The sequence below is a fragment of the Natator depressus genome, chromosome 1, assembly GCF_965152275.1.
Source record: "Natator depressus isolate rNatDep1 chromosome 1, rNatDep2.hap1, whole genome shotgun sequence".
Classification (NCBI taxonomy): domain Eukaryota; kingdom Metazoa; phylum Chordata; order Testudines; family Cheloniidae; genus Natator; species Natator depressus.
Genome location: NC_134234.1, coordinates 188,738,696 through 188,765,197, shown reverse-complemented (window position 1 = coordinate 188,765,197; position 26,502 = coordinate 188,738,696). Strand labels below are relative to the sequence as shown.

At 41.6% G+C, this 26,502-nt stretch overlaps 1 protein-coding gene and 1 long non-coding RNA gene across 2 annotated transcripts in view; one reads left to right on the top strand and one right to left on the bottom strand.

Annotated features, from left to right (window-relative positions):
• The window catches only part of LOC141984064 (uncharacterized), a 58,959-nt gene that overhangs the window by 27,824 nt on the left and 4,633 nt on the right, over nucleotides 1–26,502 (top strand). The window lies entirely within an intron of this gene.
• On the bottom strand, nucleotides 5,503–25,579 carry BTLA (B and T lymphocyte associated). Its single transcript, XM_074946988.1, has 6 exons — nucleotides 25,492–25,579; nucleotides 12,938–13,258; nucleotides 11,616–11,651; nucleotides 9,276–9,431; nucleotides 8,124–8,170; nucleotides 5,503–5,844 (listed from the first exon to the last, which is right to left on the bottom strand). The coding sequence occupies exons 1-6, from the start codon at nucleotides 25,577–25,579 to the stop codon at nucleotides 5,503–5,505; spliced, it is 990 nt and encodes a 329-aa protein (XP_074803089.1).

The window sequence follows — 26,502 nt, the reverse complement described above, 5'->3', positions numbered from 1 at the left end:
GAGATGCTTCTTCCCCTGGGGAGCTGCAAACTCTGCTTCTCAGGCATCTTTGGCTATTGCTCTTGTCCCCACACCTCATGCCTGCTCTTTGTTGTAAGTAACAAGAGATAGGATATAGTAAGAGGGAGACGATTGCAGCTCAGCTTGATGGAGAGACACAGCTTGCTGCTCCCTCAGAGAACTTCTGCTTCATTGAGGAGCTTCCTGATCTGTCAAGGGAGAAAACAGAACTTGTGGTTCACTTGAGATAGTCCCAGGTTTGCAAACCTTTGGGCCTGCAAATCTGCAAATCAGTTCTTACCTCGCTATTTACTATTATTTTTTCCTAGTAAAGAACTAAATTTTTTGATTGGGAGGGAATAGGGAAAAATGAAACAGTAGGAGATGGCATATGTATTTTACTCCCTGTCCTAAAAGCCCATTTGCTGCATAGTACATAATCCTTTTAAAAGGTTGAATACCATGCCTGTTGTTCCCAGGATGACCTGGCATCGCTTATACTGTAACTACAAGCTCTTCTTGTGCAAATGAGGTCAATGAACTATCATGAAAGGTGATGGTTCAGTCCTGCTCTAATTGACCCACACGCTCAACTCCATAGACTTGCCTGTAAGATCCTCAGAGTTTCATGGGTGTAACAGAGGGCAAAATACATCCCTGTGTGTGTGTTTCTGGCTTATTGTCTGAATACACAGTCTATACAGTATGTGTGATACAAACCTTGCTAGTAACCAGGAAGATCAAGAAGAAGAATGCATGATATATGCAGTTTGCAGTGTTGTTGTAACCAGGATATTAGAGAGACAAGGTGGGTGAGGTAATATCTTTTATTGAACCAACTTCTGTTGGTGAGAGAGACAAGCTTTCTAGCTACACAGAGCTTTTCTGGTTTGGACTTTGTGTAAGCTCAAAAACTTGTTTTGTCTCTCACCAACAAAAGTTGGCCCAATAATAGATATTACCTGTCCTACCTTGTCTCTCTAATATATGCAGTACAGCCTCACATTTTATTTCAGAAAGGCTGATCATGTATGGAATGGATCCTAGGCTTCTTTTCCTACTTTAATGTGCTACAGTGGCTGTGTAAGTTGAATGCGAAGTAAACATTGTCTGTAACGTTTTTCATATTTCTCTCTCACCATATTTTGACAAGTTCATGAATTACCCTTTGGCCCCTAGACCTGGCTCTTCTAAGTCAAGGGTTGAGGTACATGGGTCTGACAAATTGGAAGAAGCTTGCACGGGCATTGCTGGTGCTGTGCCTCTGACTTAAAGTATGTCTACACTGCAGTTAAACACCCGTGGCTGGCCTGTGTCAGCTGACTCAGGCTTGCAGGACTTGGCCTGCAGGGCTATAAAATTGCAGTGTAGACATTCAGGCTCTGGGACCCTACCCTCGCTTGTATGGTCCCATAGCCCGAGCCCCGTGAGCCTGATTCAGCTGACATGAGCCAGCCACAGGTGTTAAATTGCAGTGTAGATATACCCTTAAAAAACTAAAGTATATCAGTCTCTGGGGCTCTCAGCTGAGCCTTAAAAATGATTGATTGAATTATTGGCATGTGCTGTAGATATTAAAACAGAATATACTAACTCCTGAACCAGAGAATGGGATAGTCCTTCTAGTTTTGGATTAGGAGCCATGGCACATTACAGGATTACTGAAAATGGAAATCAGTTTCAATCTTTCCCAGGAGAAGAAAGGCCCATGGAGGCTGAGCAGACTGCATTTTATCTGCACAGATTATTTCCATCTTAAATAGTAGGTGCTCTCAGCTCTTTACATTTCACTGCTTCAGGATGTCTGGTCTTCTGTTAAAAACCGAACCCATTTTAAGTGCATGCCAGCTCCTTTTACTATTTTTTGCAGTTAGCAAATTTGGTGGTAAGGCACTTCCTGTTTATATGCAGAGATCTTACTTTCCAAAGCAAACGTGGGGCTGCAGGGAGCACACTAACCCACAGCTCCCAGTCTTGCACCTGCATCTTATTTAATGGCAGTTTCTGCTTCCCATTTCACATGCTTCCTGAGATGAACATGGCAGAACTCACTCCAGAGACGCATGTAACTACGCCCCCTGTGATAGTTATTTATAGGGTGACCAGATGTCCCAATTTTATAGTGATAGTCCCAATATTCGGGGCTTTGTCTTATATAGGCACCTATTACCCCCATCCCAATTTTTCACACTTGGAATCTGGTCACCCTAGTTACTTGTAGCTCATGAAAAGCGTTTTACTTTCATTAACTGAACACCTGATGTCATTAGGGGCCCACTTCTGCCAGCCTAAGGAGTGTACCTTACTCCATGATAGTCCCATTGAATTCAGTGGCCCCTCTCCCAGGATAAGATAGATACTATTTCATCTGGCTCAGCATAAAACAGAACATTTTATAGTAAAATTCTTCTGGCAAATAAATTAACTGTGTGTGGTTACCTCTATTTTAACAAAGGAGAGCAATGATTTATGGCTTGTGTTTGTTTAAAAACTAAGGACCTGATCTTGTAATCTTTATGCAGGCTAAACTGCCGCTGACTTCAATGAGAGCTTTGTTAGCGGTGCAGATTTAGCTCAGGCAGGTGAAATTAACACAGAAGAATGTACCATAAGAATAATAAATATTCTTTATTAGCAATGGAAAAGAATGATCAAGAATCTGTTAATATCTGTGGTGCTAGTTGACATAGTACAGAGATAAGATACAAGCATTTCTCTTTTCCATTAACTTGAGCACAAATCATCTGGTATGTTACTTGCACCCTGCGAACGATAGAAGTAGTACATCCTTCCTTTTGAATTGTGGTCTGAATTTTAACCAAGCTAGAAGACTCTCATTGTTGCAGCACTAATCTGTTGATACGAATATTGCTATGAGTAATTTTCTTCCTAAGTACATTTTTTGCAGCACCAGATGCATGGTATCCGAGCAAGAGCTGATCAAATGTTGCAAACATTCTTTCAAATTTAAAATGGCATTCTGGTGTCCCCTTTGTATTCACAAAGTTTGACATGAATGGCTTTTTGTTTGTGCCAGTGTTTGGAGAAAAGCTGTTTGTACGCTACTTACCCACACTTACTTGCCAATAAAAGCTGATCAAGCCTGAGTAAGAACATTCATTCCTCATCATTCATTGTTATCCTGTTCAAAGAAGTTCCATCTTTTAGTCGGCGAACAAAAGCAGTATCATGTGACTTAAATAACCAATCAGAATCCCAGGAAAGCCAATTATGAATACTTTAAGGCGGTGTTTCCCAAACTTGGGACCCCGCTTGTTCAGGGAAAGCCGGGCCGGTTTGTTTACCTCCCGCGTCCGGAGGTTCTGCCAATCGCGGCTCCCACTGGCCGCGGTTCGCTGCTCCAGGCCAATGGGGGCTGCGGGAAGCAGCGGCCAGTATGTCCCTTGGCCTGCGCCGCTTCCCGCAGCCCCCATTGGCCTGGAGCGGCGAACCGCAGCCAGTGGGAGCTGCGATCGGCCGAACCTCCGGACGCAGCAGGTAAACAAACCGGCCCGGCCCGCCAGGGGCTTTTCCTGAACAAGCGGGGTCCCAAGTTTGGGAAACACTGTTTTAAGGGAACGATTTGTGAACAACCTGTACGCTGAAATTTGACCACATACACTGTTAATCAAATAGTTATGGAAAAGTGAATAAATAAAAAATCAGCCTGTTCACAAATGAAATATTTATAGGAAATAAATAAACTGACACTTAGGGTATGTCTGCAAGATGGGAGGGTCCCAGAGCTCAGGCTCCAGCCTGAGCCTGGAAGTCTACACAGCAATGAAACAGCCCCATAGCCTGAGTTGGCTGGCACGAGCCAGCCACAGGTTTTTCTTTGCTGTGTAGATATACACTTACTCCTTTTTCCTGTTTGTTTATCACCTCAGCAGCACAATACCTCTTGGTCTTGTATAATATCTTTCATGCAATCATGTCCCAGGCTCTCCACATAAATAAACAGTACAGTTAAACATGAAATCAGAGGTGGGGGGAAATCAGTTGGTATAAACAAGGGAGACAATACGTTTCAGATAGGATTTTGAAAGAGGACGGAGAGGGCAGGATCTATGAAGGGTGAAGGCTCTTTTTGCCAACCGTTTTGAGATGATGGGATGGGATGCGGAGAAGGCCATGAAAAGAGCCTGGTTGGGAGGAACAAAGTGTCAGAGAAGTAGGTCGGAGTAAATCCATAGAAAGTGTTTAAAAATTAGGGCAATTTCTAGCCAGATCCTGAACTAAATGGGAAGCTAGTAGAGCTGTGTGAGAATCGGGTGATACGGTGGCCGTTCATTTTACATGTAAGAAGATGAACAGCAGCATTCAGCAAACTGCTGGTGTTTGGCTTCCACAGAAAAATGAATTCCACAGAAATGAATTTTCCATAGAAAAATGAATTCCATGTTCACCTATAGCACTGGTTCTCAGACTTTTGTACTGGTGACCCATTTCACATAGCACTCTGAGTGCAACTGCCCCTCCCCCCCAAAAAAAATTAAAAACACTTTTTTAGATATTTAACACCATGATAAACGCTGGATAAAAAGCGGGGTTTTGGGTGGAGGCTGACAGCTCACGACCCCCCATATAATAACTTTGCAACTCCCTGAGGGGTCCTAAACCCCAGTTTGAGAAACCCTGACCTACAGTCTATGCTTCCATCTGAACAGACTGAGCCATCCATGCATCTGTAATGAGTCTTATCAACACGACATCTGTTTATCAGTAAATGCATAAATTAATGTATGCATCTATTACCCTGTTTGTGTATCCTGCAGTTTATCAATACATTCCTCCTCTTTGTTGCCTCTTTAACCTCACATAGTTATTTTTTTGTCTGTCATTGCAAATATGATCTCTTTCTTTTATATTCTTTTTTCATACTGTCTAGATAACCCGACCTACACTGATGGGGATAGGCTGCTGGTTGAGAACAAAAACAAAAAAAAAACCATTAGCTTGCTTTTTGGTTAGTAGCAGGTTAATATGTTCTTCATAGTCACAGAACACCGCCCAGTGGTGCATAAGTCTTATGCTTAAATATGTTCTTCAAGCAAAATTCTTATTGTCAACAATTTTCTTCAACAAAAATAATTCATAATTTCCCCCAGTGGACCTAATAGAGCTCATTGTCTTTTAAATTTGTTTTCTTTTCCAATGCTCCTAACCTTTATTATTCAGTTTTTATTGATCCTGTCCAAACTCTGACTTTGTTCTGGGCAGTGCCTTGATCAGAGCAGGGGGCGTTCCTGGAATATGAAAGCTTCAAATGAATCCATGTGGAAGATAACAAACATGTGGTTGCTAATATCCAACCACGAACATGGGCTTCGCTTAAGTGTGAATTCCAGAACATATCATAAGAATCAGTATGCTTTTATTGATGAGAATTCCTCTTTGTTTAGAAGAAGGTGTACTTATGTTCCTGCTGTAACGCTTGAGTCACTGCAGGACATGAACCATTACGGTGCTGGCCGAGTTAAAGAGATGTCATTGCCAGGGCTATTTCTTCACACAAACGGTGGCATATTCTGTAAGTTCAATTTCCACATTCTGCTCCTTTCTCGGGAGCTTTTCTATAATACTAGAATGGTTTAATGAAGCATAAACAAGGACATCTTCGCTCTCAGATGAGGGCTGGTAGGAATCAACAGCAGCACTGTCACAGGCATTGCCAGTTGCTGCCCTGCTACCATTCCAGTGAGGGACATGATTATCATAAATTGTGCTGTCATCCAATGGCTGCTGCAGGCTAGCCATGGAGCAATAGTAAAGTGTCGATCCTTCACTGGGGGCATGCGTGGTCCTGTCGGTGTGGTATGGAGCACATGTAGCTCTGCTGACCTGCAAGAGAACAGAATGGTGTTCAGCTCTGTGTGGAACTGTGTATTAGATATGTGTCAGCTGGACAAAGCACACATGTGAGATGTAACAGAGATGCGGCATAAGGTTTCATTCAGGTGGGCTCTACCACTTCAAAATTGCATTAAAAATGATGGATAAACGTTGGAGCAAAGGTGGACAACCAGGTTCCCTGGAATATACTTTCGGGTAATGCACCAAATTATGGGATAAAGTTAGAAATCATTGCATCTTTAAGCCTTTCTCTAACTTTACTTCCCTTCCCAAACTCTCTGTCTCCTTTCTTTCCCCCCTTACCCTCTCTCCATGTGATCTCATCAGTTTCAGGGTAAAATTGAACATCGCGTTGCAGGAGCTCTCCTAACTCACTCGTTTTGTGCCTCTCACTTCCATGGCTCTGCCTGCCCATCACCCATCCAGTCTCACATTGCAAGACTCTCTCTATTTGCCCCCATCCTTCCATCTCCGAATCTGTCTTTCCTTCTTTCATCCCTTGTCCAGCATCTCTGTCTGCTTACAAGTTCACTCATATATTTTTTCCTAAAGAAACCCTCCTTAGGACCCCACTTGCCTATCCACCTAAATTCCATCTCCCTCCTTGAGTGGGACATCTGTTCCTGCTATCTCAATCTTCTCTCCTGTAACACCCTGTTAAATCCTGTGCAGTCTGGTTTATGACCTTTCAACTCCTCTGGAACAGTCCGTGCAAGTGTCACATGACCTCATGCTGGCCACATTTAAGTACCATTTTTCTTCACTCATCTTTCGATGAAGTGAGCTGTAGCTCACGAAAGCTTATGCTCAAATAAATTGGTTAGTCTCTAAGGTGCCACAAGTACTCCTTTTCTTTTTGCGAATACAGACTAACATGGCTGTTACTCTGAAAACTGTTTTTTTTTTGACACTTCTCCTCCATGGGCTTCAATTTTCTCCTTCTTCTCCACCATCTTTCTGTTTTTTCCATGAGTAACTTCTCCCTTTCTCCCCTCTCCTTTTGTCTCAGGGTTTTGTCCTTTGTCCCCTCCACTTATCCCTCTGTACTCTCACTAGGCAAGGTCATCCAGTCTCACAGTTTCAGCTACCATCACTAGGTGGATGATTCACAAATCTCTTGCCTTCTTCCCCTCATTGCAATATCACATTTATGCCATCTCTGGGCTGTTCCACTGACAAATCAAGCTCACAGTGACAAAATTGAAACGCCCCTTCTTTACTTTTTACCCCCTCCCTTCTTTTCTCCATCACCTTTGACAGCTGTGCCATCTTCTATATCAGCCTGTTAAGTTATTGAATGTGACTCCTGTCTTTCCTTTTTTTTCTTCCATGTCTCTCTCTTCTCCAAATCTATCGGTTCCTCTTATACATTTCTGAAATCCACTCTTCCCTCTCACTCCTTCCCACTTTGTCTTCCCTCACCTTGCTTACTGCAATCTACTCCACATTGGCTGCCTACTGTCATTTCTAGTCCCCCAGTAGTCCGCAGAGAATGCTGCTGCTGCTAACGCTATCTTCCTTCGCTTGCTACTCTGATCGGATCACTGGCCTCTGGCTTCTTGGTGCGTTGAGGCCATTGCCTGTCATACTAATGAATATGGTTTCCTGGTACCCACCTGTCTGTACCCATTTATTGCCTCTTGTCTTATACTTAGACTATAAGATCTTTTGGGAAGGGTCCGTCTTTTTTTTTGTCCTTTGTACAATGCCAAGCACAATGGAGTCCAGGTCCACGACTGGGGTTCCTAACTGCTACGGTAATACATATAGCCACATTTTTTAAAAATTTTTCTTTCACTTTCCATGTCAAGTTCAAACTTCTTGTCCTCACCTTCACTGCGTTACCCAGCTCCAACCTTACCAGGATCTCTGCTTCTATGCATTTCCACTTCCCTTTCCAGGCTCTTGTCCTAAAAACCCCATCTGTATCCTCTTTGCATCTGCTTCCGCACTTCCCATATACTTGAAATGTCATCCCTCTGTCCCTTCAAAACCCTATTCAAAGCAGTTTTCTTCCGCTAGTCCTTATACAGCTGCGACCCAACAACCATAGAACATGGACTAATAAAACAAAACTACTTCACTTGAACTTTGAAACTTCAGCCTATGTGGTGTTACATGACTGAGGGGTATTCTCTGTCTTTTATTTAGACTGTTAGTTCCTTGAGCTAGGGACTGTCTTCCTATATGTTTGTACAATACTAAGCACTCTGTCAGCACTCAGTACAGGATATGACAAGGCCTGGTAGCACAGAGCTCAAACACACCATGTTCATTTCCTTCTCTGAGGTTACTGGGCTTGTCTTGGGTTTCACTGGAGAGAAAAAGAAAAGAAGATGGTGTATCAATAAAACAACTGTGAGAATTGTCTTTCTGCTAGTAGAAAAGGGTTAATGGACATCAGTAAAATACCCCTTTCCTTACTGGATACACCTCAAAACATGAAAATCCAGTTAGAGTATGCCCAGGTTGGATTCAGGAAGATCTATTTTGACAAAGGGTAATAAACATATTCTACAGTTTATTGGGAAATATGACTGTCCCTCCATAGCCCCAGAAATGTGGAAAAAATATCTTCCTAGTATATTGGGGAGCGGAGGGGGGGAGAGATTCTCCTAGATTACCTGGAGGGGAGGCGGTTCTAGTCATAAACAAGAACATACTAGCCATAGGCATCAGGCATGGAAAACACTCGATAAACTTGAGCCACCTAGTAGGCAATTACGGCACCTTTCACTGGTAAGTCTCAAAGCATTTTTCGAATATTAACCAACTAACCCTCAGAAAGCCACTGAGAAATAGGTAAGGGAAATGACCCATCATTTCCCACCACCGAAATGACAATGTAGTGGAACTGTAGGTTCCATTTCTGAGGTGGAAGATAGCATCTTTGTAACAGCCCAAGACACTACATTTTAGAAGGGAAGAATAATATTGTATCTAATTGAAAATACAAAGAGAAATTAGGGAAGCAGAATGTAATTAGTTGGAGTGTGATCAGGACTGCAAGGTTAACTCTCCCATTCTTATGAACTGTAGCAAGGGATAAAGTGGTCAAGACTCTTGTTTAATGTCTTTTCTGTAAAATGGGGATAGGGAGAGACAAAGAGCAAATCACAGTGTTTCAAACTATTAAAGAAGTGGAGTTTGAGGTTTGGGTGGGTTCTTATTTTATTCATAACTATTGCACTATTGCTAGATGAGAATAGCACGGGTGACAAATAAAACTGCCAAAAAATCATCATCATAACCAGGTAGGCCTTGGCCATGTGCTAGCTCAACTGTCAGTTGGGGATGATTGTTCTCAGACATTTTAACAGTACTTAAAGAAGACGTTTTAAATAGTGGAAACCAAAGAAGAAAAAATGACTCTGCCCGCAGGAGCACAAGGAAGAACAGGAGGTGGTATGAGAGCTCACCTGAGTGCCACCGCAGACAACACAACAGGCATAAGCAGATAAGGATGAGGAGACACAATGCCCCCAGAGATGATAGGGCATAAATAATCCACTTCTTATTGTTGCTGCTAGGTCCTTGAGGAGCTTCTGTGACATTAGTGGCACCTGCAAATTCCTCTAAGATTTATTAGTACATGATATAGGATGTTGGCTGGATTATTCTGAGCCATCCGATTAGTTCATAAATTCAATGTACCAATTTGTTTAATCTGCTAACCACACATTTTTTAGAATAACTTGAATTAAGCTAGTTAACCAAGCATTTTGAAGTATTCATTAGAAATATATTTAGTGAGGGGTGAAAGGCTGTCTGAAATTCTAAGGGGGATTAGGGTTGGGGCTGCTCAAAACTTCCTTTTTCTGCTCCAGATTCTCTCCTCCTCTTCTCTTTTTCATTTCCTGTACTTTTGCAGCATAGAAAAAACTAACTTGGGAGGTTCCATTTTATTTTTTTCTCAACTAAACTCAAAGCCCAAGACTTTCTGAAATGGATTCCTAAAGACAGGCTCCTGAGTCCAGACTTTGGCACCAGCCTAATTTTCAGAAGTGCTGAGCACCCAGCAACTCCCACTGAAGTCTATGAGAGCTGCTGGGTGCTCAGAACTTCTGGAAATCAGGCCACATATCTAGGTGCACAACTATGGACTCAGGAGCTTTGGGTTCCCTTTAAGGGACGGCAGGAGGAAAAGCTTAGAAAGTAGAAGGTCTTGGCAGAGGAGTCAGATTGGTGGGGAACTATGAGATTTTGTACCTTTGCTGCCTGTAATATTTCAAGAGAACAGTATGTTAAATGAGGGTGACAAAGATAGTAAAGATTATTTCCCCCGTATCTATTTTAAAACCCATGTAATGTATAGGGTGCACACATCCTCTTTTGTTGACAAGGTCACAGCTGTGCATCATTGGTTATAGAGTGTATGGCCCTTCATAGTGTGTGGGTGTGACACCCCTGAATAGGCCTAAACAAATTGTGGCTTTGGGTAATTATTGTCCACTACCACTCTTTAAGATGTTATTTATGTTCTGTTGATCCTTGACCCCGAACTGATCTTGGAAGGTTTATGCTTGTGTTTAAACTATAATCTATATGTTAAAAGCTAACATGCTTATAAATGCGGATATTAAAGCTGTAATGTAAGTAGGGAAGAACAACATGTATAAATAGTTGAAATAGGCTTTGCAACAAGTTTAACACCTAACAGAGACTAGTAGATAGCATAAGGCTTAAATATTTAGCATAAGTACTTAACCTACAATTATAATTTTTAGCAATATGTATCCTGTGATAAACAAGTAAACTGCAAAGGAATAGACTAAACTTAAAATAATAGCATTTTAGGGGCTTTTTGGTATATGTAACCATGCAGCAAAACTAAGTTTACCCATCAAAACTATTGTGAAATACATTGACGCAAATTGGCCATGCAAGTAGCCCGAACTCTGACATTGGCCCCCTAGAATGCTATACAACAGTGGTTCTCAAACTTTTTTACTGGTGACCCCTTTCACATAGCAAGCCTTTGACACCTGCTTTACAAGGACAGGGCACTGAGACTTTATCAAATAAGGTCCCATACATGTGTGGGTGTAATGGAAAGATGTATAAAAAAGGTACACTCAGTCCTTAGTTGGAACATCAGGCTGGAAACCTTGTCATCACTCCCACTTACAGTGCTTCTCCATGTACTATTCATTCCATCTTCACTCATGATGATCTCCATAAGGTTGTAAATATGCACATTGTAGGGAATTGTTTTTCTATCCTCATCTGACTTTTTTATGACTGTAATTATCCTTGCTTGCTTGCATTTGGGTACTAAATAAAGTCTTCATGTCTCTATATATGTGATTCACCAATCTCATTTCCTCTAACAAATATTTAAGTAGTCACCTGAGTAAAAGAACCTGTTATCGGTGACTTGTGCCTTTTGCACTGTAAATTAATCAAAGACTACAATTCTGATACAGTGTGACTCCTGGAACAGCATGAGTAGCATGTATTATGCAGTATTAGAGAAATATGTGTGAACTGAACAATCTGTTACACTATGATGGAGTGTCTAATTCGCTTTGTCTCGCTTACGCTGATATATTCATGCATTAGCAGCAGCAGGGGATTCTGGCGTAGGTGATGGCTGTTTAGTTCCAAGTGAAGCATTCAAGCTATGGTGTGAGCAACAGTGATTTAGTGATGAGGTTAAACAGTATTTCAGTATGTTCAAAAATATATGACCCTCCCCACACACAGTCATATAAATACGAGATAGTTCCCCTATTTTACAAGAGAAGATCATAACTTACTTGATAGTGGATTTGTAGGGGCATTTGTAGTCACGTCTGAAAAAGAAAAGCAGGAGAAGAATTGAAACTGAGCTGAGAACTTGGTAAACTTTATGTCCCGGTTATGTTTTCCATACTCAAAGAGCAATCTTATAGTGAAGTCTCCATGACTTCTACTTTCGATTAAGGGGAACAACTAAACAAGAAAGAAGGCAGTTGGTGGGAGGACACAGAACTTGTTTCCTAAGGCTGCTTGAGTAATACACATACATTTTATTCAAAGTCTTCTTTGACATTTAAAAAAACCAGCCAAGTGAATCATCTGCAAATAGATATTATGTCACTTTTTCAAAACACTTTTGTGAATACTTTTTTTTTTCTTATTTGCTCAGCGCTTTCTATTAGAGTTTAGCTCACACCAAGAGACTAGTGTGAGCTGGGCACAGGCTAAACCTCCTCGCAAGGTTCAGCAATAAATGCTGTGAGGGATTTTCTCTATCCCTGCACCCTAGGTACACTGCTGCAGCAATGAACAGGGGCCATTAAAGCTCCTTAACACGCTAGGAGAGAATTCTCCTGGTGCAGGCACTGTGTAAGACAGCCTTACAGCTGGACCAGGCCAGGACTGTGCCGGAGCCATACTGAGCAGTTCCTGGTTGCAGAGCTGCTTATAAGCAGCCCAGGCAGAGCTGCCATGAATTAGAGGAAACCTCTGAGGTGTTTCTGGGAACCGCACCAAGCCCGGATCCCAAGGGCAGCATATCCCTCTTGCTGCTGGGACTGTACTGTATTCTATGCCTCCAAGAGGCATAGCACAAACTCATACGCTCCCTTTTGTACTCTCTGTAAGACAACTGTCTTCAGCATAATTTTCTCCTAAGCCATTTCATTCCTTGTACGGTGTTGACCTTGTCCAGTAACATGCACCTTTTTGCATTTTGACTGATTTGTGCAGCTTGTGACCAGACTGTACCTTTCCTGACCTTCGTTGGCTTTGACTGACTTATATTTGTTATTACTAGATTGGCCTTTCATGGATCATCCTAAATCCCAAGAGTTTTAGAATCCCCCATGACTGTGTTTTTCTTTTCCTGATCCTCTTGGGTCTTTCGTGATTTCTTCCCAATGACCATTAAGAGAACTGTAAAGAGGGAAGGCAGACATTAACAGGAGCAGAATGGGAAAGGTCAGCATATTTAGAAGGCCACTTGGATTACTACTGTGCCACTGAATAGTGTGTTTGTTTGTAGAAACAGACTTCCAGGTAGAATGAGTTTTTAACCTTTAGAATCAGTTCTGATAAAGAGAAATTCCCTCAAAACTAGTTATCCTCTAATGCTTACCTTGAACAAGAACTTCTACTGCATGGCTCTCACTCCTTAAACTTCCCACAGTAGCTTGACAACGATATAATCCACTGTGGTTCTTATGAACAGGTACAAAGTTCAGAACAAACACATTCCCGTCTTTCCAGGATGTATGTCTGGTTGGCCCATCTTTCAAAAGTGAGCAGTGCATCTCCTGTATCTTGCACCAGTTCATGGCCGGCTTTTCTGTGCAGTACTTCACTGGACACTCTATACTGAGGGAATCCCCAGGTTTTCCCGGGTATCTGTAACCTCTTGTAACCAGAAGTTCAACAGTACAGTTCACAGTCGCGTCTCCTGGAAGTGAAGAAAAACCTGAAAGATTATCATTGTTTCATAGTGTCTCTTCCCCCTATAGCTTTATTACTATGAATTAGTATTACTGTTACTCTTCTGACTGTCATTGCCCATTCTCTGCCTTGTCTGCTTTTATGGGATCTCCTCATTATTTCTATATGGGTCACTGAAAGAAGATAAAGCACAGAGTATGGGTTATTTCATCTCAAGGGACACAGAACTGGCTCTTGCAGAAGACTGGTAATGTGATGCAACTTTTGTCTATTGGTTCAAATCTAGCCCAGCTGTGACATTACAGTAGGCCAAGAATTCTCTGTCAAAATGATTTTTGATGGAAAATGCAGTTTCTGCAAAATTGGGACAGAGTTAAGGTTATGCTGGCTGCACTACTGGTGAGCTGTGCCTCTCTGATTGGAGAAATGTACTATTAGATGCCTTAACTCTTCATTTCCTTGCTTTTGTGGTTTTCTGTTATGTGTGTTATGTATAGAGCCCCCTTAGCTCTCACACAACTTAGAGGTTTTGTGCATTAATTGAAAAATAGAGAGGGGGAAAGTATCTTAAATCTGGCCTCATTTCTCCCCCAACATTGTCCACCACTCCTAAATCCAAACAAGGAAGGGGACATCTGATCAATTTGACTCCAGAGTAGGGCAGGGCACAGAGGTAGACAGGTCAGTAACTGTCGCCTCCAAAGTGGTGTGGTATAGCCTTTGGAAAACTGCCAAAGTAGTTAGCAGCAGCATTGTGTGCACACGAACAATAAACTAGACTAACTCACTTCATAGCAAAGTTTAGTTCACTTTGAAAGAGGAATCCAGAGTTTGAGATAAGTGCAGAGTCAGTGCTCACAATAAATTGCATTGTGTATACTCAAGTCTGGTCAAAGCAGATAAACTCAAAAAGCTGTGGATTTAACCTCCCGCTCTCCCCCTGTGTTGACAAGCCCTTACAGATGATGTATGAATGAGTCTAAGCTATGGTAACTTGCTGAGCATACCATCTGGAAGAATGTGAATGTGGTGCCAGTTTAGATTCCCTTAAACCCACTTCCTCCCACTGTTGTGTAATTTGCCCCTCACATTTTACTTCTGAATTTGGAATCCTATTTGTCAGGAAGAAAGGACACAATTATGTGCGTTGGGTTTAGGGGGGAGGGGTTCCCCCCCGTTTTTCCTTTCAGACTTTGTTGCTACTCTGAATTTATTTGAGGTGCTGGTGGTTTGGTTAGTCATGACAACGTGCTGCCAGTGTGTTGTATATAAAAATAAAAACAATCTTTGCCTCAAATAGCTTACTATCTAATACTGGTGTCCAGTTATTGTAAACTGTGTTTTCAGGTTACTTTTTTTAAGGCACACAGAGGACTTTGAGAGCAGGTGCCTTGGAATAAAATAAATTATTAACCTTCTAAACCTACGAAATATTAATCTGTTTTTAATATTCTCCTGCAATCGCACACATATATAACTGTAAGCATGTATGCAGTCCTAGTCCCATTGAACTCAATAGGGCTAAATATATGCTTTAAGTTAAGCACATGTGAAAGTGTTTGCAGGAATGGAGCCTAAATCAGAAAGTGAGATCATCATCTTTGTCTGTAGCTCGGACCCTTCCATTTCTGAGGAAAGGAAAATACAAATAGACTGTTAGTGTGCAGTGCACAACAGCTGCGCGTGGCTGAATAGTCTGAAAATAAAAACAAAGAGCTAGAATTAGAAAGCAGAAAGTTTCAACCAGAACAATAATTAAAACATCTATAATAATCTTCCAGAAATACCTGCAATGATCACACCTTACCAGCAGCCCTTTCGATGCTATCACTGAGTGTGACAGATGCCTATATCAGAATGTTAAATTTGCTGTATAGTTTTTGGTAGTAAGCCTGTCTGATACTGCATATACTTGATGGCTCTTCCCTAAATATGTTAAATGTCAGGTTTCAGAGTAACAGCCGTGTTAGTCTGTATTCGCAAAAAGAAAAGGAGTACTTGTGGCACCTTAGAGACTAACCAATTTATTTGAGCATAAGCTTTCGTGAGCTACAGCTCACTTCATCGGATGCACATCCAATGAAGTGAGCTGTAGCTCACGAAAGCTTATGCTCAAATAAATTGGTTAGTCTCTAAGGTGCCACAAGTACTCCTTTTCTTTTTATGTTAAATGTGTTATCCTTCATCCAAATAGCTGTCCATGGTCAGTAACACAAACCAACTCCGCTCCTGCCATTTTCTCTTCAAAATCTATTTTTCTAGGAGGCCTACGCAGTCTAGTCTTTCCTTCCTTTGACACAGCTTTAACACAAACCTTTAGTAACCCTCACTACTTTGGCATCAGTAGCAAAAGCAACGTTGTTATATTATTTCTGTAGCTTTTTCTTTCTTCTTTCCCCTTTCACACCAGCAATAACTTCCCTGTCTTGTTGTAAATTAGCTCCTGATCCTACAGTGAGCTTCGCGGGGGTCTGCCCACGCAGACTTTTCTGGAGGAATAGGGCCTTAGATCTTGAGCTCTTCAGTGCAGGGATGTGGTATTCTCCTTGTCTGCAAATCATCATGCATTTTTATGGTGGTATAGAAATAAAAACATCACCATTCACTATTAGTTGAGGAAGAATCAGCCAATTAACGTTTCATAAACACTCCCTAAGGGATGATGTATGTAGCTGAGGGGACTCTCTTCTAAGCGGGAACTAAAGAACAACATAGATTAATTCCTGTAAATGTTCGTAAAACCACATTCCGTTTCAACCACGTTTTTAACTAAAAAGCAGACATCACCCAAATAATCATCTAGGACGGGACAAGATACCCTGATGCAGTGGAAGGACCACCCTGGATTGTGGCAAAGAGGTGTGGATGAGCCTAGCTGGGCTCAGACCCTTAAAGAGGTTGCTGAGCTATCCTCCTGCAGGGCCGGATTAATGCAGGGGCTTTAGGGGCTGCAGCCCAGAGCCTCAGGTTAAATGGGGCCGGATGCGACCGCTGCTTCTTTTCATCCGACCCGCAGCAAGTCTCCACACCACGGGCCGGATACCAGTCCCCGAGCCTCAGTGCCATCCCCTGGGGCTGGAGCTGCGAGTGTTGGCTCGCCAATATGGCCCTGTGGCCCCTAGGCGAAGGGCATTCAGGGAATCTCTGCGTGCTGCCCCCAGTGCCGGCTCCGCAGCTCTGGAGCTGTGGGGGCAGTGTCTGCGGGCACGGGCAGCATGCATCGCACAGAGCGGCGGCCCCTCTGCCTAGGAGCCAGACATGCCAGCCACCTTGGGGAGCAGAGCAGCATAGAGCCAGGGCAGGCAAGGATCCAGGGACCCTGCTGTGCTGCCAACCAGGAGCCGCCCGTGCACCCCCTCATTCACCCTTACCCCAGCCTGGAGCCCCCTCCTGCACCCAAACTCCCACCCGGAGCCTGCACCCCGAACCTCCTGCTGCACCCCTAGCCCAGAGCCCACCCCCCCAGCTGGAGCTGCACCCCAATCCCCTGCCCCAGCCCTGAGCCCACTCCCAACCCCCAGGGGCCCGACAAAATCTAATAGCCCCGGGCCCACAAGAGAGTTAATCCAGTCCTGTCTTCCTGAACAGGGTTTGACAAGCAAAAGCCAGGAAAGGGAGCTCTTGACACAGAAGCAGTCTGATGGAGGCAAGTTGGTACTGAAACATGGAAAACTTGCACTTCTGCTGCTTGTGCCATACCTGCTGTGAGATTGAGGACTTCAGTTTTCCAGACCAAATGTAACCAGCCTACATAGATGATCACCGAGGGAAATTCCCCTCCTGTAAACTCCCTGCAATGCTATCAGTTAAGACAGAAGGAGCCATTCCATGCTTAACACAAATGTTTCACTTGCTTTGAACTTTACACAAATTTCCATTTGCATTGAGAGTGCTCATACTTTCTCTCATCCAAAAGGTGATTTATTTTTTTTAAAGATCGAGTTTGAATAAAATGTTTTCATCTGCTTCTCAGCCAGGAGAATGTGATTCACGTTTTCCCCTCTTTTTTAAAAAAAGCGTGTGTGTTTGTGACTACAAAACATCTTTATCTTAACATTTGAACAATAGCAAGTGCTGGGGCAGCAGAAAGCCCTCACTATGGAACAATTTCTTTGCCTTGTTTGTACAAATAGGACTCTGTAGGCACAAAGTGATGAACATGGGCAGTATCCTTTTCTTTCCTGTCTGATGTCAGTGTTCAGAGAAGTGGGATGCTCTCCTTGGCTGCAATGCAAGTACTGCTATTTGCTCATTCAGCGTCACTTGTAGGAAACCACAACAATCAGGCTTGCTGCAGTGATGAGAGTGCTGGGGAGGCAAAACTGACTCCTCACAGGCCAGAAGGATTGCTCTCCCATGCCCACTTCCTTCAGCCCATAAGTGTGAGGCATAGTAATAACATGACACCCAGCTCTCATCTAGTGCTTTTCATCAACAGATCTCAAAACACTTGACTAAGGAGGTCAGTATCATTATCCCCATTTCACGGATGGGGACACTGAGGCACAGAGGAGGGAAGTAACTTGCCCAAGGTCACCCAGCTGCTGCTAATAGTGATCTGCAAAAAGAAAATGGGCTTGTACCCTTTTTTGTTTCTTTACTGCATAATGTCGTGTGTGTATACCTTAAAAAAACAAAAAAGCCACGTCTGCTTGGTTTTTAATGTTAAAGATTCAGTTCCTGTCTAGGCTGAAAGATGCTATTGAAGAGTGGAGAGCTAGTGCAATGGTAACATCATGAGAATCAGATGAGCGAAACCTGAGGTATTGCAGTGGAAGACAATTTTGGACAGACTATTTAAAATTCCTCCAGTTTTGGGTTTTGGTTTATACCTATTTAACTGCAATAACTAAACACTTGGGATAAAGGAAGTCTTTGTTCAAATCCAGCATACTCTCTCCTTCAGTTAAATGGTTGGAGCCTACAAGGAATATGCTTTGAGACCTCCCAATAGCCCTTCCACAAAGCCGGTGGAAAATCAGATCTGACATTCCAGGTTTTTCTAAGCGGAAAAACAAGCAGTAAAAAAAAAAACCATAAATATATTTCAGGCCTGCCTTATATGTAATTAAGGGGCATAAGGCCAATTTTTGAAAAGTTCTTTGCAGGTTCTCTTTAAAAAGCAGTAGTGGGCCTCTGACTCAGGGAAGAAGTAGTCTGAGGTAAGCCTTCGGGTTTTGATTTGTTTTGGTTTAAGCGCCTAAATAAAACACAGCATCCTAGGAAGTGGGAGACTTTTTTTCTTTATTAACCGGAGTATCCATTAGCAAGGGGAAATTCTGGACTTTAGTGCAGTTATACAGAGTTTATATAGCTCTTACAAGCTTTACTGAGAGTGAATAATGCTCACCTTCCTTTTACTGTGAGTATATCTCTTGAACATTTCTGCCTGTTTCCTGTGCTGTGGTTTATTAACAGTTCACAATAGTGGTGTAACTAACCAACTCCAGAAATGATATTGTAGATGTGTGAGTGCATGGTAATTCAAGAGTCATTAGTTGAGGCCTTGAAAAAGCTGGCCTGTTGATGTCAGATGTAGTGGAATTCGTGTCTTGAAAAGCTAAACAGGGGTGGCCACACATGATCAGTACTTGGATGCCAGACTTCAAAGAGGACAAAGGAATCTATAAAATATGTATTGCTTGTGTATCAAACTACTCCTTGTAGTCCTCTAATAACTTATACTGCAAAAGGCAGAGATTCTTTTAGATCATTTGATTGCTCTAATGTTTTGGATGCAGAGATCCAAACTTTAATTTCTGGCTAGAATGAATTCTTCATAAATAAGGATATTTTTTTTCTGTTGTGTCACTGAGGTAAATATCTCCACTCACATTAATGCACATGCCATAACCTCACTGAGAGGAAAATCCTCCTTCCAATGCTTTATACTTTAAAGGCTTTTTTTTAGGACTGTCAAACGATTAAAAAAATTAATTGTGATTAATCGCGTGATTAAAAAAATCAATCACGATTAATCGCTCTCTTAAACAATAATAGAATACCATTTATTTAAATATTTTCGGATGTTTCCTACATTTTCCAATATATTGATTTCAATTACAACACAGAATGCATAGTATACAGTGCTCACTTTATATTATTATTTTTATTACAAATATTTTCACAGTAAAAAACAAAAGAAATAGTATATTTCAATTCATCTTTTACAAGTACTGTAGTGCAATCTCTTTATCATGAAAGTTGAACTTACAAATGTAGAATTATGGACAAAAAAAACTGCATTCAAAAATAAAACAATGTCAAACTTTAAAGCCTACAAGACCACTCAGTCCTACTTCAGCCAATCACTCAGACAAACAAGTTTGGTTACAATTTGCAGGAGATAATGTTGTCTGCTTCTTGTTTACAATGTCACCTGAAAGTGAGAACAGGAGTTCGCAGGGCACTGTTGTAGCCGGCGTCACAAGATATTTATGTGCCAGAGGCACTAAAGATTCATATGTCCCTTCATGCTTCAACCACCATTCCAGAGGACATGCATCCATGCTGATGACGGGTTTTACTCAATAACGATCAAAAGCAGAGTGGACTGACATATGTTCATTTTCATTATCTGAGTCAGATGCCACCAGCAGGTTGCTTTTCTTTTTTTTTGGTGTTCGGGTTCTGTAGTTTCCTCATCAGAGTGTTGCTCTTTTAAGACTTCTGAAAGCATGCTCCATCCTTCCAATCCCTCTCAGATTTTGGAAGGCAGTTCAGATTCTTAAACCTCGAGTTGAGTGCTGTAGCTATTTTTAGAAATCTCACATTGGTACTGTCTCTGCATTCTGTCAAATCTGCTGTGAAAGTGCTCTTAAAATGAACATGTGCTGGGTCCTCATCCGAGACTGTTATAACATGAAATGTATGGCAGAATGCGGGTAAAACAGAACACGAGACATACAATTCGCCCCCAAGGAGTTCAGTCACAAATTTAATTAACACACTATTTTTTTAATGAGCATCATCAGCATGGAAGCATGTCCTCTGGAATAGTGGCCAAAGCATGAAGGGGCATACGAAAGTTTAGCATATCTGGCACGTAAATACCTTGCAACTCCAGCTACAAAAGTGCCATGGGAACGCCTGTTCTCACTTTCAGCTGACATTGTAAACAAGAAGCAGGCAGCAATATCTCCTGTAAATGTAAACAAACTTGTTGGTCTTAGCAATTGGCTGAACAAGAAGTAGGACTGAGTGGACTTGTAGGTTCTAAAGTTTTACATTGTTTTGTTTTTGAGTGCAGTTATGTAACCAAAAAAAATCTACATTTGTAAGTTACATTTTCACAATAAAGAGATTGCACTACAGTACTTGTATGAGGTGAATTGAAAAATACTACTGTATTTCTTCGGTTTATCATTTTTACAGTGCAAATATTTGTAATCAAAAATAATATAAAGTGAGCACTGTACACTTTCTATTCTGTGTTCTAATAGAAATCAATATATTTGAAAATGTAGAAAAACATCCAAAAATATTTAATAAATTTCTATTGGTATTCTATTGTTTAACAGTGTGATTAATCACAATTAATTTTTTTAATCTTGATACATTTTTTTTTGAGTTAATCGCGTCAGTTAACTTGTGACTAATCGACAGCCCTACTTTTTTTATTTTGTTTTGTTGTTCGTTTGGTTACATTAGAAATTCAATTTTGTTTACCCTTGTTTTTGTCCTGGAAAACATTAAGGAGAACTGGGTGTTTATGATTAATCATGCAGGTGGAATCTGATTAATTGAGATATAGCAACACTTAGAGTTTCTACCCATGGGTTGAGTTAGTTGTGTTAAAAATTGACCATCCTGATCTTTCAATTAACAGCTGGTGCTAGTTTACATTTGAGTCATGTAAGAATCCGTTGTCAAAAACAGTGAAGCCAAGACCCTGTGCTCCTGTAAAAATCACTCCCTTTAAGAACCACAGCTGGCCAGGAGCTTGCTTTTACCTTTTATCTAAAGAAAAGAGCAATGCTAGCAACCCCTAGTTCCATTCTGGGGTACTGACTAGGTGGGAAGAGCAATTCCTCCTGAGTCTTCCAGTACCTAAGTGGTCTCCCATCTGAGTACTAATTAGACTTGATGCTGCTTAGTTTCTAAGAACAGACTCTGTGGTGTTTGGTGGCCAGTGCTGTACATGAGGTCAGTCTAGAGCAGGGGTAGGCAACCTATGGCACACGTGCCAAAGGCGGCATGTGAGCTGATTTTCAGTGGCACTCACACTGCCCGGGTCCTAGCCACCAGTCCAGGGGGCTCTGCATTTTAATTTAATTTTAAATGAAGCTTCTTAAACATTTTAAAAACCTTATTTACTTTACATACAACAATAGTTTAGTTATAGATTATAGACTTATAGAAAGAGACCTTCTAAAAATGTTAAAATGTATTACTGGCACGCGAAACCTTAAATTAGAGTGAATAAATGAAGACTCGGCACACCGCTTCTGAAAGGTTGCCAACCCCTGGTCTAGAGGATACAGTGATCCCTTCTGGCCTTAAATTCTATGACATGATTGATATTTCTAAGGCAGAACAAAAGCAAGAACATTTTTGTTTGTTTAGCAAACTTTCTGAGCCACATTTAGACATCATAAAGAAACAACAAAGGGCACAAACCAACCCCCCTTTGCAAGATCACATGTAAACATAAAGTTTGGGACAAAAGTTTGGGGCTTGGGTGATCTTACATTTTGGAAAACCAGTTTGCCAACTCTCTGAATATTTGTGTTCTTGATATGTAAAACTCTTTATATGCTCAGCCCTGGTCTACACTATAAACTTACGTCCGTATAATTATGTTGTTCATGGGTGTGGAAAATCCACACTCCTGAGTAACGCAGTTACACCAACTGAATTCCTAGTGTCGACAGCACTATGTAAACGGGAGGGCTTCTCCTGTTGATATACCTACCACCTCTTGGGGAGGTGGAGTACCTGTGCTGATAGGGGAAGCTCTCCCATCAGCATAGGTAGCATCTTCATTAACCACTACAGCAGCACAGCTGTAAGTGTCGAGAGAGGTACTATGGCAAGAGGCACTCTAGAAAGACTCAGGCCATGTCTACACTACAAAATTATGTCGACCTAACTTACATCATACAGCTCTATACACTATTCACTGCAATGTAAGCACAATATTTATATTCCAATTGATTTATTTTATAAGTTTATCGTCAAAATGAGAAAGTAAGCAATTTCTCAGTACTAGTGTGCTGTGACACTTTTGTATTTTTATGTCTGATTTTGTAAGCAGGTAGTTTGAAGTGAGTGTAACTTGGGGGTACACAAGACAAATCAGACTCCTGAAAGGGGCACAGTAGTTAGAAAAGTTGAGAGCCTCTGGTTTAAAGAATATAGAGTGGCAGTGACATCTGCTAATTTGTTATGCTAATCTGCTACCTTAAAGAGAGTGAGAGAGAGAGAGAAGTTCGTGCGCAAATCTGCTTCTGCTCCCATCTGCAATACAGGGAAAGGGGACCAAAGAGAGGAGTATTGCAGAAGGCACTCTTCTAGTTGATTTCCTTGACGTTTGGAGTGGACTAATGGATAAAACACGAGTGCACACATTAAGGTTCCCACAGCAGAACTATCTCAGTCATGTTGCACAAATGTAGTGTTCTATATAGCTAAATATCCAATATGATATTTTTTAAAACGTCACAAAATATTCCACAAATGCAACATGGTTGAATTAATATTGTTATTAGATGCTTATTTTTTGCCTTTCTTTGCTTACTTTTATCAGAGCTCTCTTAATGCTTCATCAACGTACTTCTTTATCTACAAAGAGAAATTTTCCTGTGAATAGCAATAACAATTACTGTTTGAAATTCATCTTTCCACTGAGGTGCTTGATTGATAGACAGTCGTTGCTGTTTTCTGGCTGGTAAAAGTTCTCTGCAAGGTCATGTCAACCATGGAAAGAAATCACTTTGGCTGCAGCTTGATAATAAGTTGTTGTTTTTTTTAACAGAAGTTTAGAATTTGCAGAGTAGTGTACAATGCAGCCATACTGGTATGAGAGTCAAAAACCATGAGTCCTTCATTTTTTCCATCCAATCTTCTCCTTTCCCTGATGTTAAGGCAATCCTTTTGGCAGGACTCTGTTTTAGGGAGACTTTTATAGTATTCTCCGTGCAGATTGCCTCAGCAGCTGCTTGAGAGCAGCAGTTCCTGTGCCCATCAGGCTGGGTGGGGAAAAAATACACTTTCATGTCACAGAGTTGGTGTGGTTTTATTAGGCTAAAAATAATAGAGGCATACTGAGCACGTTCAGAGATTTTCCACTCATTTGACATTTTGTGCCTGTGAGGTAATACTACTTTTTCCAAATTTAAGAAAGCATACACTCCTTACTGATGACTCCTTACATCAAGTGTCAATGTCGACTGCCTCTGTAGAGGCAAAAAGGGTCAGTCTTTGTCCGTGTTAGGGGAGGGGAAACATTTTCAGTCCTATGTCAAAAATGGCTGAAGCAATTTGGCTTAAACTCTTCAGATAAATGCACCTTTAGGCGAAGAACAAGCATAAGAAATTCATGGCCAAAATGTAAATGTGTCAGAAAGTTATGAACGTGTGAAATCATGGGGCAATAATGGAGACTGCTTTTGCAAATTTCAGCACTGTGTAATATTTCTGATGCCTTTCTGTTATTTGTTTGCATGCATGCATGATATGCAAGGCACTTTCTAAGTACATAAGAAGGGATGGCCCCTGCTCTGAGGAGTTCACAAAGGACAGACAGACAGCATTAGATGTAGAGTCAGGGAAAGGGAACAAAAACAAGATTCATTATAGCCCACGTAGCAGAAATAGATTTTTGACAAGACTTAAATGTGGAGGGGCTAGGGGCCTGGCTGATGAATTTGGAGAGGCTGACCCGTGCACATGGACCTTGTGGAATAAGGCAGAGAAGTGATTATCTGAGACACTGGCCATTTGCCAGACATGGGAGTGGGCAATGGCAGAGTGACACTAAGTTCAACAAGGAAGCTTAAGAAGGGAAGAGTAGACTTCCACAGAGCCCTGAGGGAGATGGTCAGTAGCTGTAGAAGCTCACAAAACCTTTGAGGTAGAGAGTTGTTAGTTTAAAATGGGTAAAACAAACTACTGAGAGATTAAGTGACTTGCCCAAAATCTGGTCACACACTGAGTCAGCGGTAGAGACGATCACATCGCTAACCGGGCAGGGCACGTCCTTCACCCCACACCTCTGACTTTCCCATGATCTGTGGCTAAACTGCTAATGACATGCACTTTAACTTAATTTGTTGTCTCATGCTATTAATAGGAGTGTTTCATCAATATTATGACTATGTACCTTGCAGTAAATTATAGCAGTGGTGGAAATACAACTTTAAGGTTAACATAGCATAACTATTCAAAATCAGTTTAATGCTTACAGCATATTATGTGCACTGTTTCACACTATTTTGGACAAATGGAATGGACTGGACTAATCCAGACTGAATTAAAAGTAGCAAACACATGAGAGGCAATAAGCAGTTGTAATAGATGTGCTTGTCTTTGTCATCGTTGACTAGATTCTTTTTTAACCATGAACACAAAGGATAAATTTAAAGGGCTGTTCTACTTTGTGAGATAACCCAGAACCTCTCTTTCCATAATCACCATGGGCTAAAGTCTCTGTTGTAATGCCACTGAGTTCAGAAAAATTATCATAGATGAATTAGGCACAATGTCTTTATAAATACAGGGATCAGCTCTCCCTTATACTGGTATAAATCAGGAGAACCACTGTTAAAGTCAACAGTTTCACTGCAGAAAGTGAGAGGAAAATTAGAGCCCTGGATATTTTAGGACATGTGACTGAGGCCACATTGGTAACTTCTAGGTATGGACATGCAAGCACTCTGCCAACACTCTGGGGTCAAACCACACCTGGTAGAACTTTAGGACTTCAACAAGGTGCTTGGGTTCTACCCTTGCACAGCTGGCAGAGGCTTTGGTCAGGAACTGGAGAGATCCCCGTACCAATTAGCTGAATTTCAGTCAAGACAGTAACTTAGAGGCCTGGTTTTAATATCCATAATCCATGTGCTCATTATTTTACCTTATTAGATTCACGTCCTGTATCTTATTCCATCATAATCCAGCATACCATAGTTTCACAGTCTGAATTTCTCCTCACCCAGACTGCACTGAAAATCACTTGAGTACACGGCTGTCTATGAAGGCTAGTAACTTAAGTCACATTAGATTGATAAAGCATCTTACCATAAACCTGACAGTGATCCAGAGATAGCACCACAAGAAGGATGTGCAGTACAGTTCTATTCGCCCGCATGCCTGGAGGAGCCTTCATTTCATCAGCATGGTGGAGATGGGAGAAATTCCTCTGAGGTTAAAGAAGTGCAGTTTGTGTAGATACTTACACCCGTCTGTGATTGCCCATAGTGTCTCTGAACGGATTCTCTTGACTGAAAAGTTTAGACAGGGAAGGAGATTTGGGGGTGGGGAAAAGGGCGGGGAAGTTTTCTGTAACATACTATGCAAAAATCTGACAGGTTACATGGTGTACTTTTATGTGGTTGTATCATTATCCATCACTTGCTTACTTTCAAAATCTCTGAACTGCAAAACTTCTCTTTTTCCCCTGCGTGCTTTTTCAGTGCAGTAAGTGGAACTACAGAATTAAAACTATACGAAAATCCTCGGTTAGTGCAACACTAAGGCTGAGATTTTAATCTTACAAACATCAGTAAATTCAAAGCTAACACCTGCACAGTAGGGTTTCTTCCCCCACACTTTTTCCAACCCTTTTGGATCGCTTCTTTATTCCATTTTATTTTCATAGTACATTTTAAAAAAAACCCTACATTAAAGGAACATTACGGTGGTTCTTTGAGTAGTGTCCCAGTGGGTGCTCCACTGTAGGTATGCTTGCATCAGGAGAACCAGAACATGGATATGGCCCCATCACTTTTAAAAGTGGGAAGAGGCGGGGCGGGGCCTTGGGGAGAAAGAGCGGTCGGTGGCGGGTACAGGGCCACAGTTCAGGTTCTGGTGCCCCCCCCCCCACACTTTTAGGGAGCTTCCGCCACTTCTGGCTTGCGTCCCTGTACAACTGAACTGATAACTTTGGTACCAGTAGCCTTTAGGCCCACACATGCGCTATCCCTCCTTGGGCCATGCCATGAGGCTAGCCAGCGTGCACGGGCAAGGCCCCCTGCCCCTTACTTCCTTCTCTACCACAGAGTCACTGGCAAGAACTCTGAAGTAGAAGGG

Coding starts and splice junctions, on each gene's coding strand:
- BTLA (XM_074946988.1), bottom strand. CDS start 25,579: ATGAAGGCTCCTCCAGGCATGCGGGCGAATAGAACTGTACTGCACATC. Junction 8,171..9,275: donor TTGTCTGCGGTGGCACTCAG/GTGAGCTCTCAT, acceptor TTTTCTCTCCAG/TGAAACCCAAGACAAGCCCA. Junction 5,845..8,123: donor CAGAGAAGGAAATGAACATG/GTGTGTTTGAGC, acceptor GTTCTCTTGCAG/GTCAGCAGAGCTACATGTGC.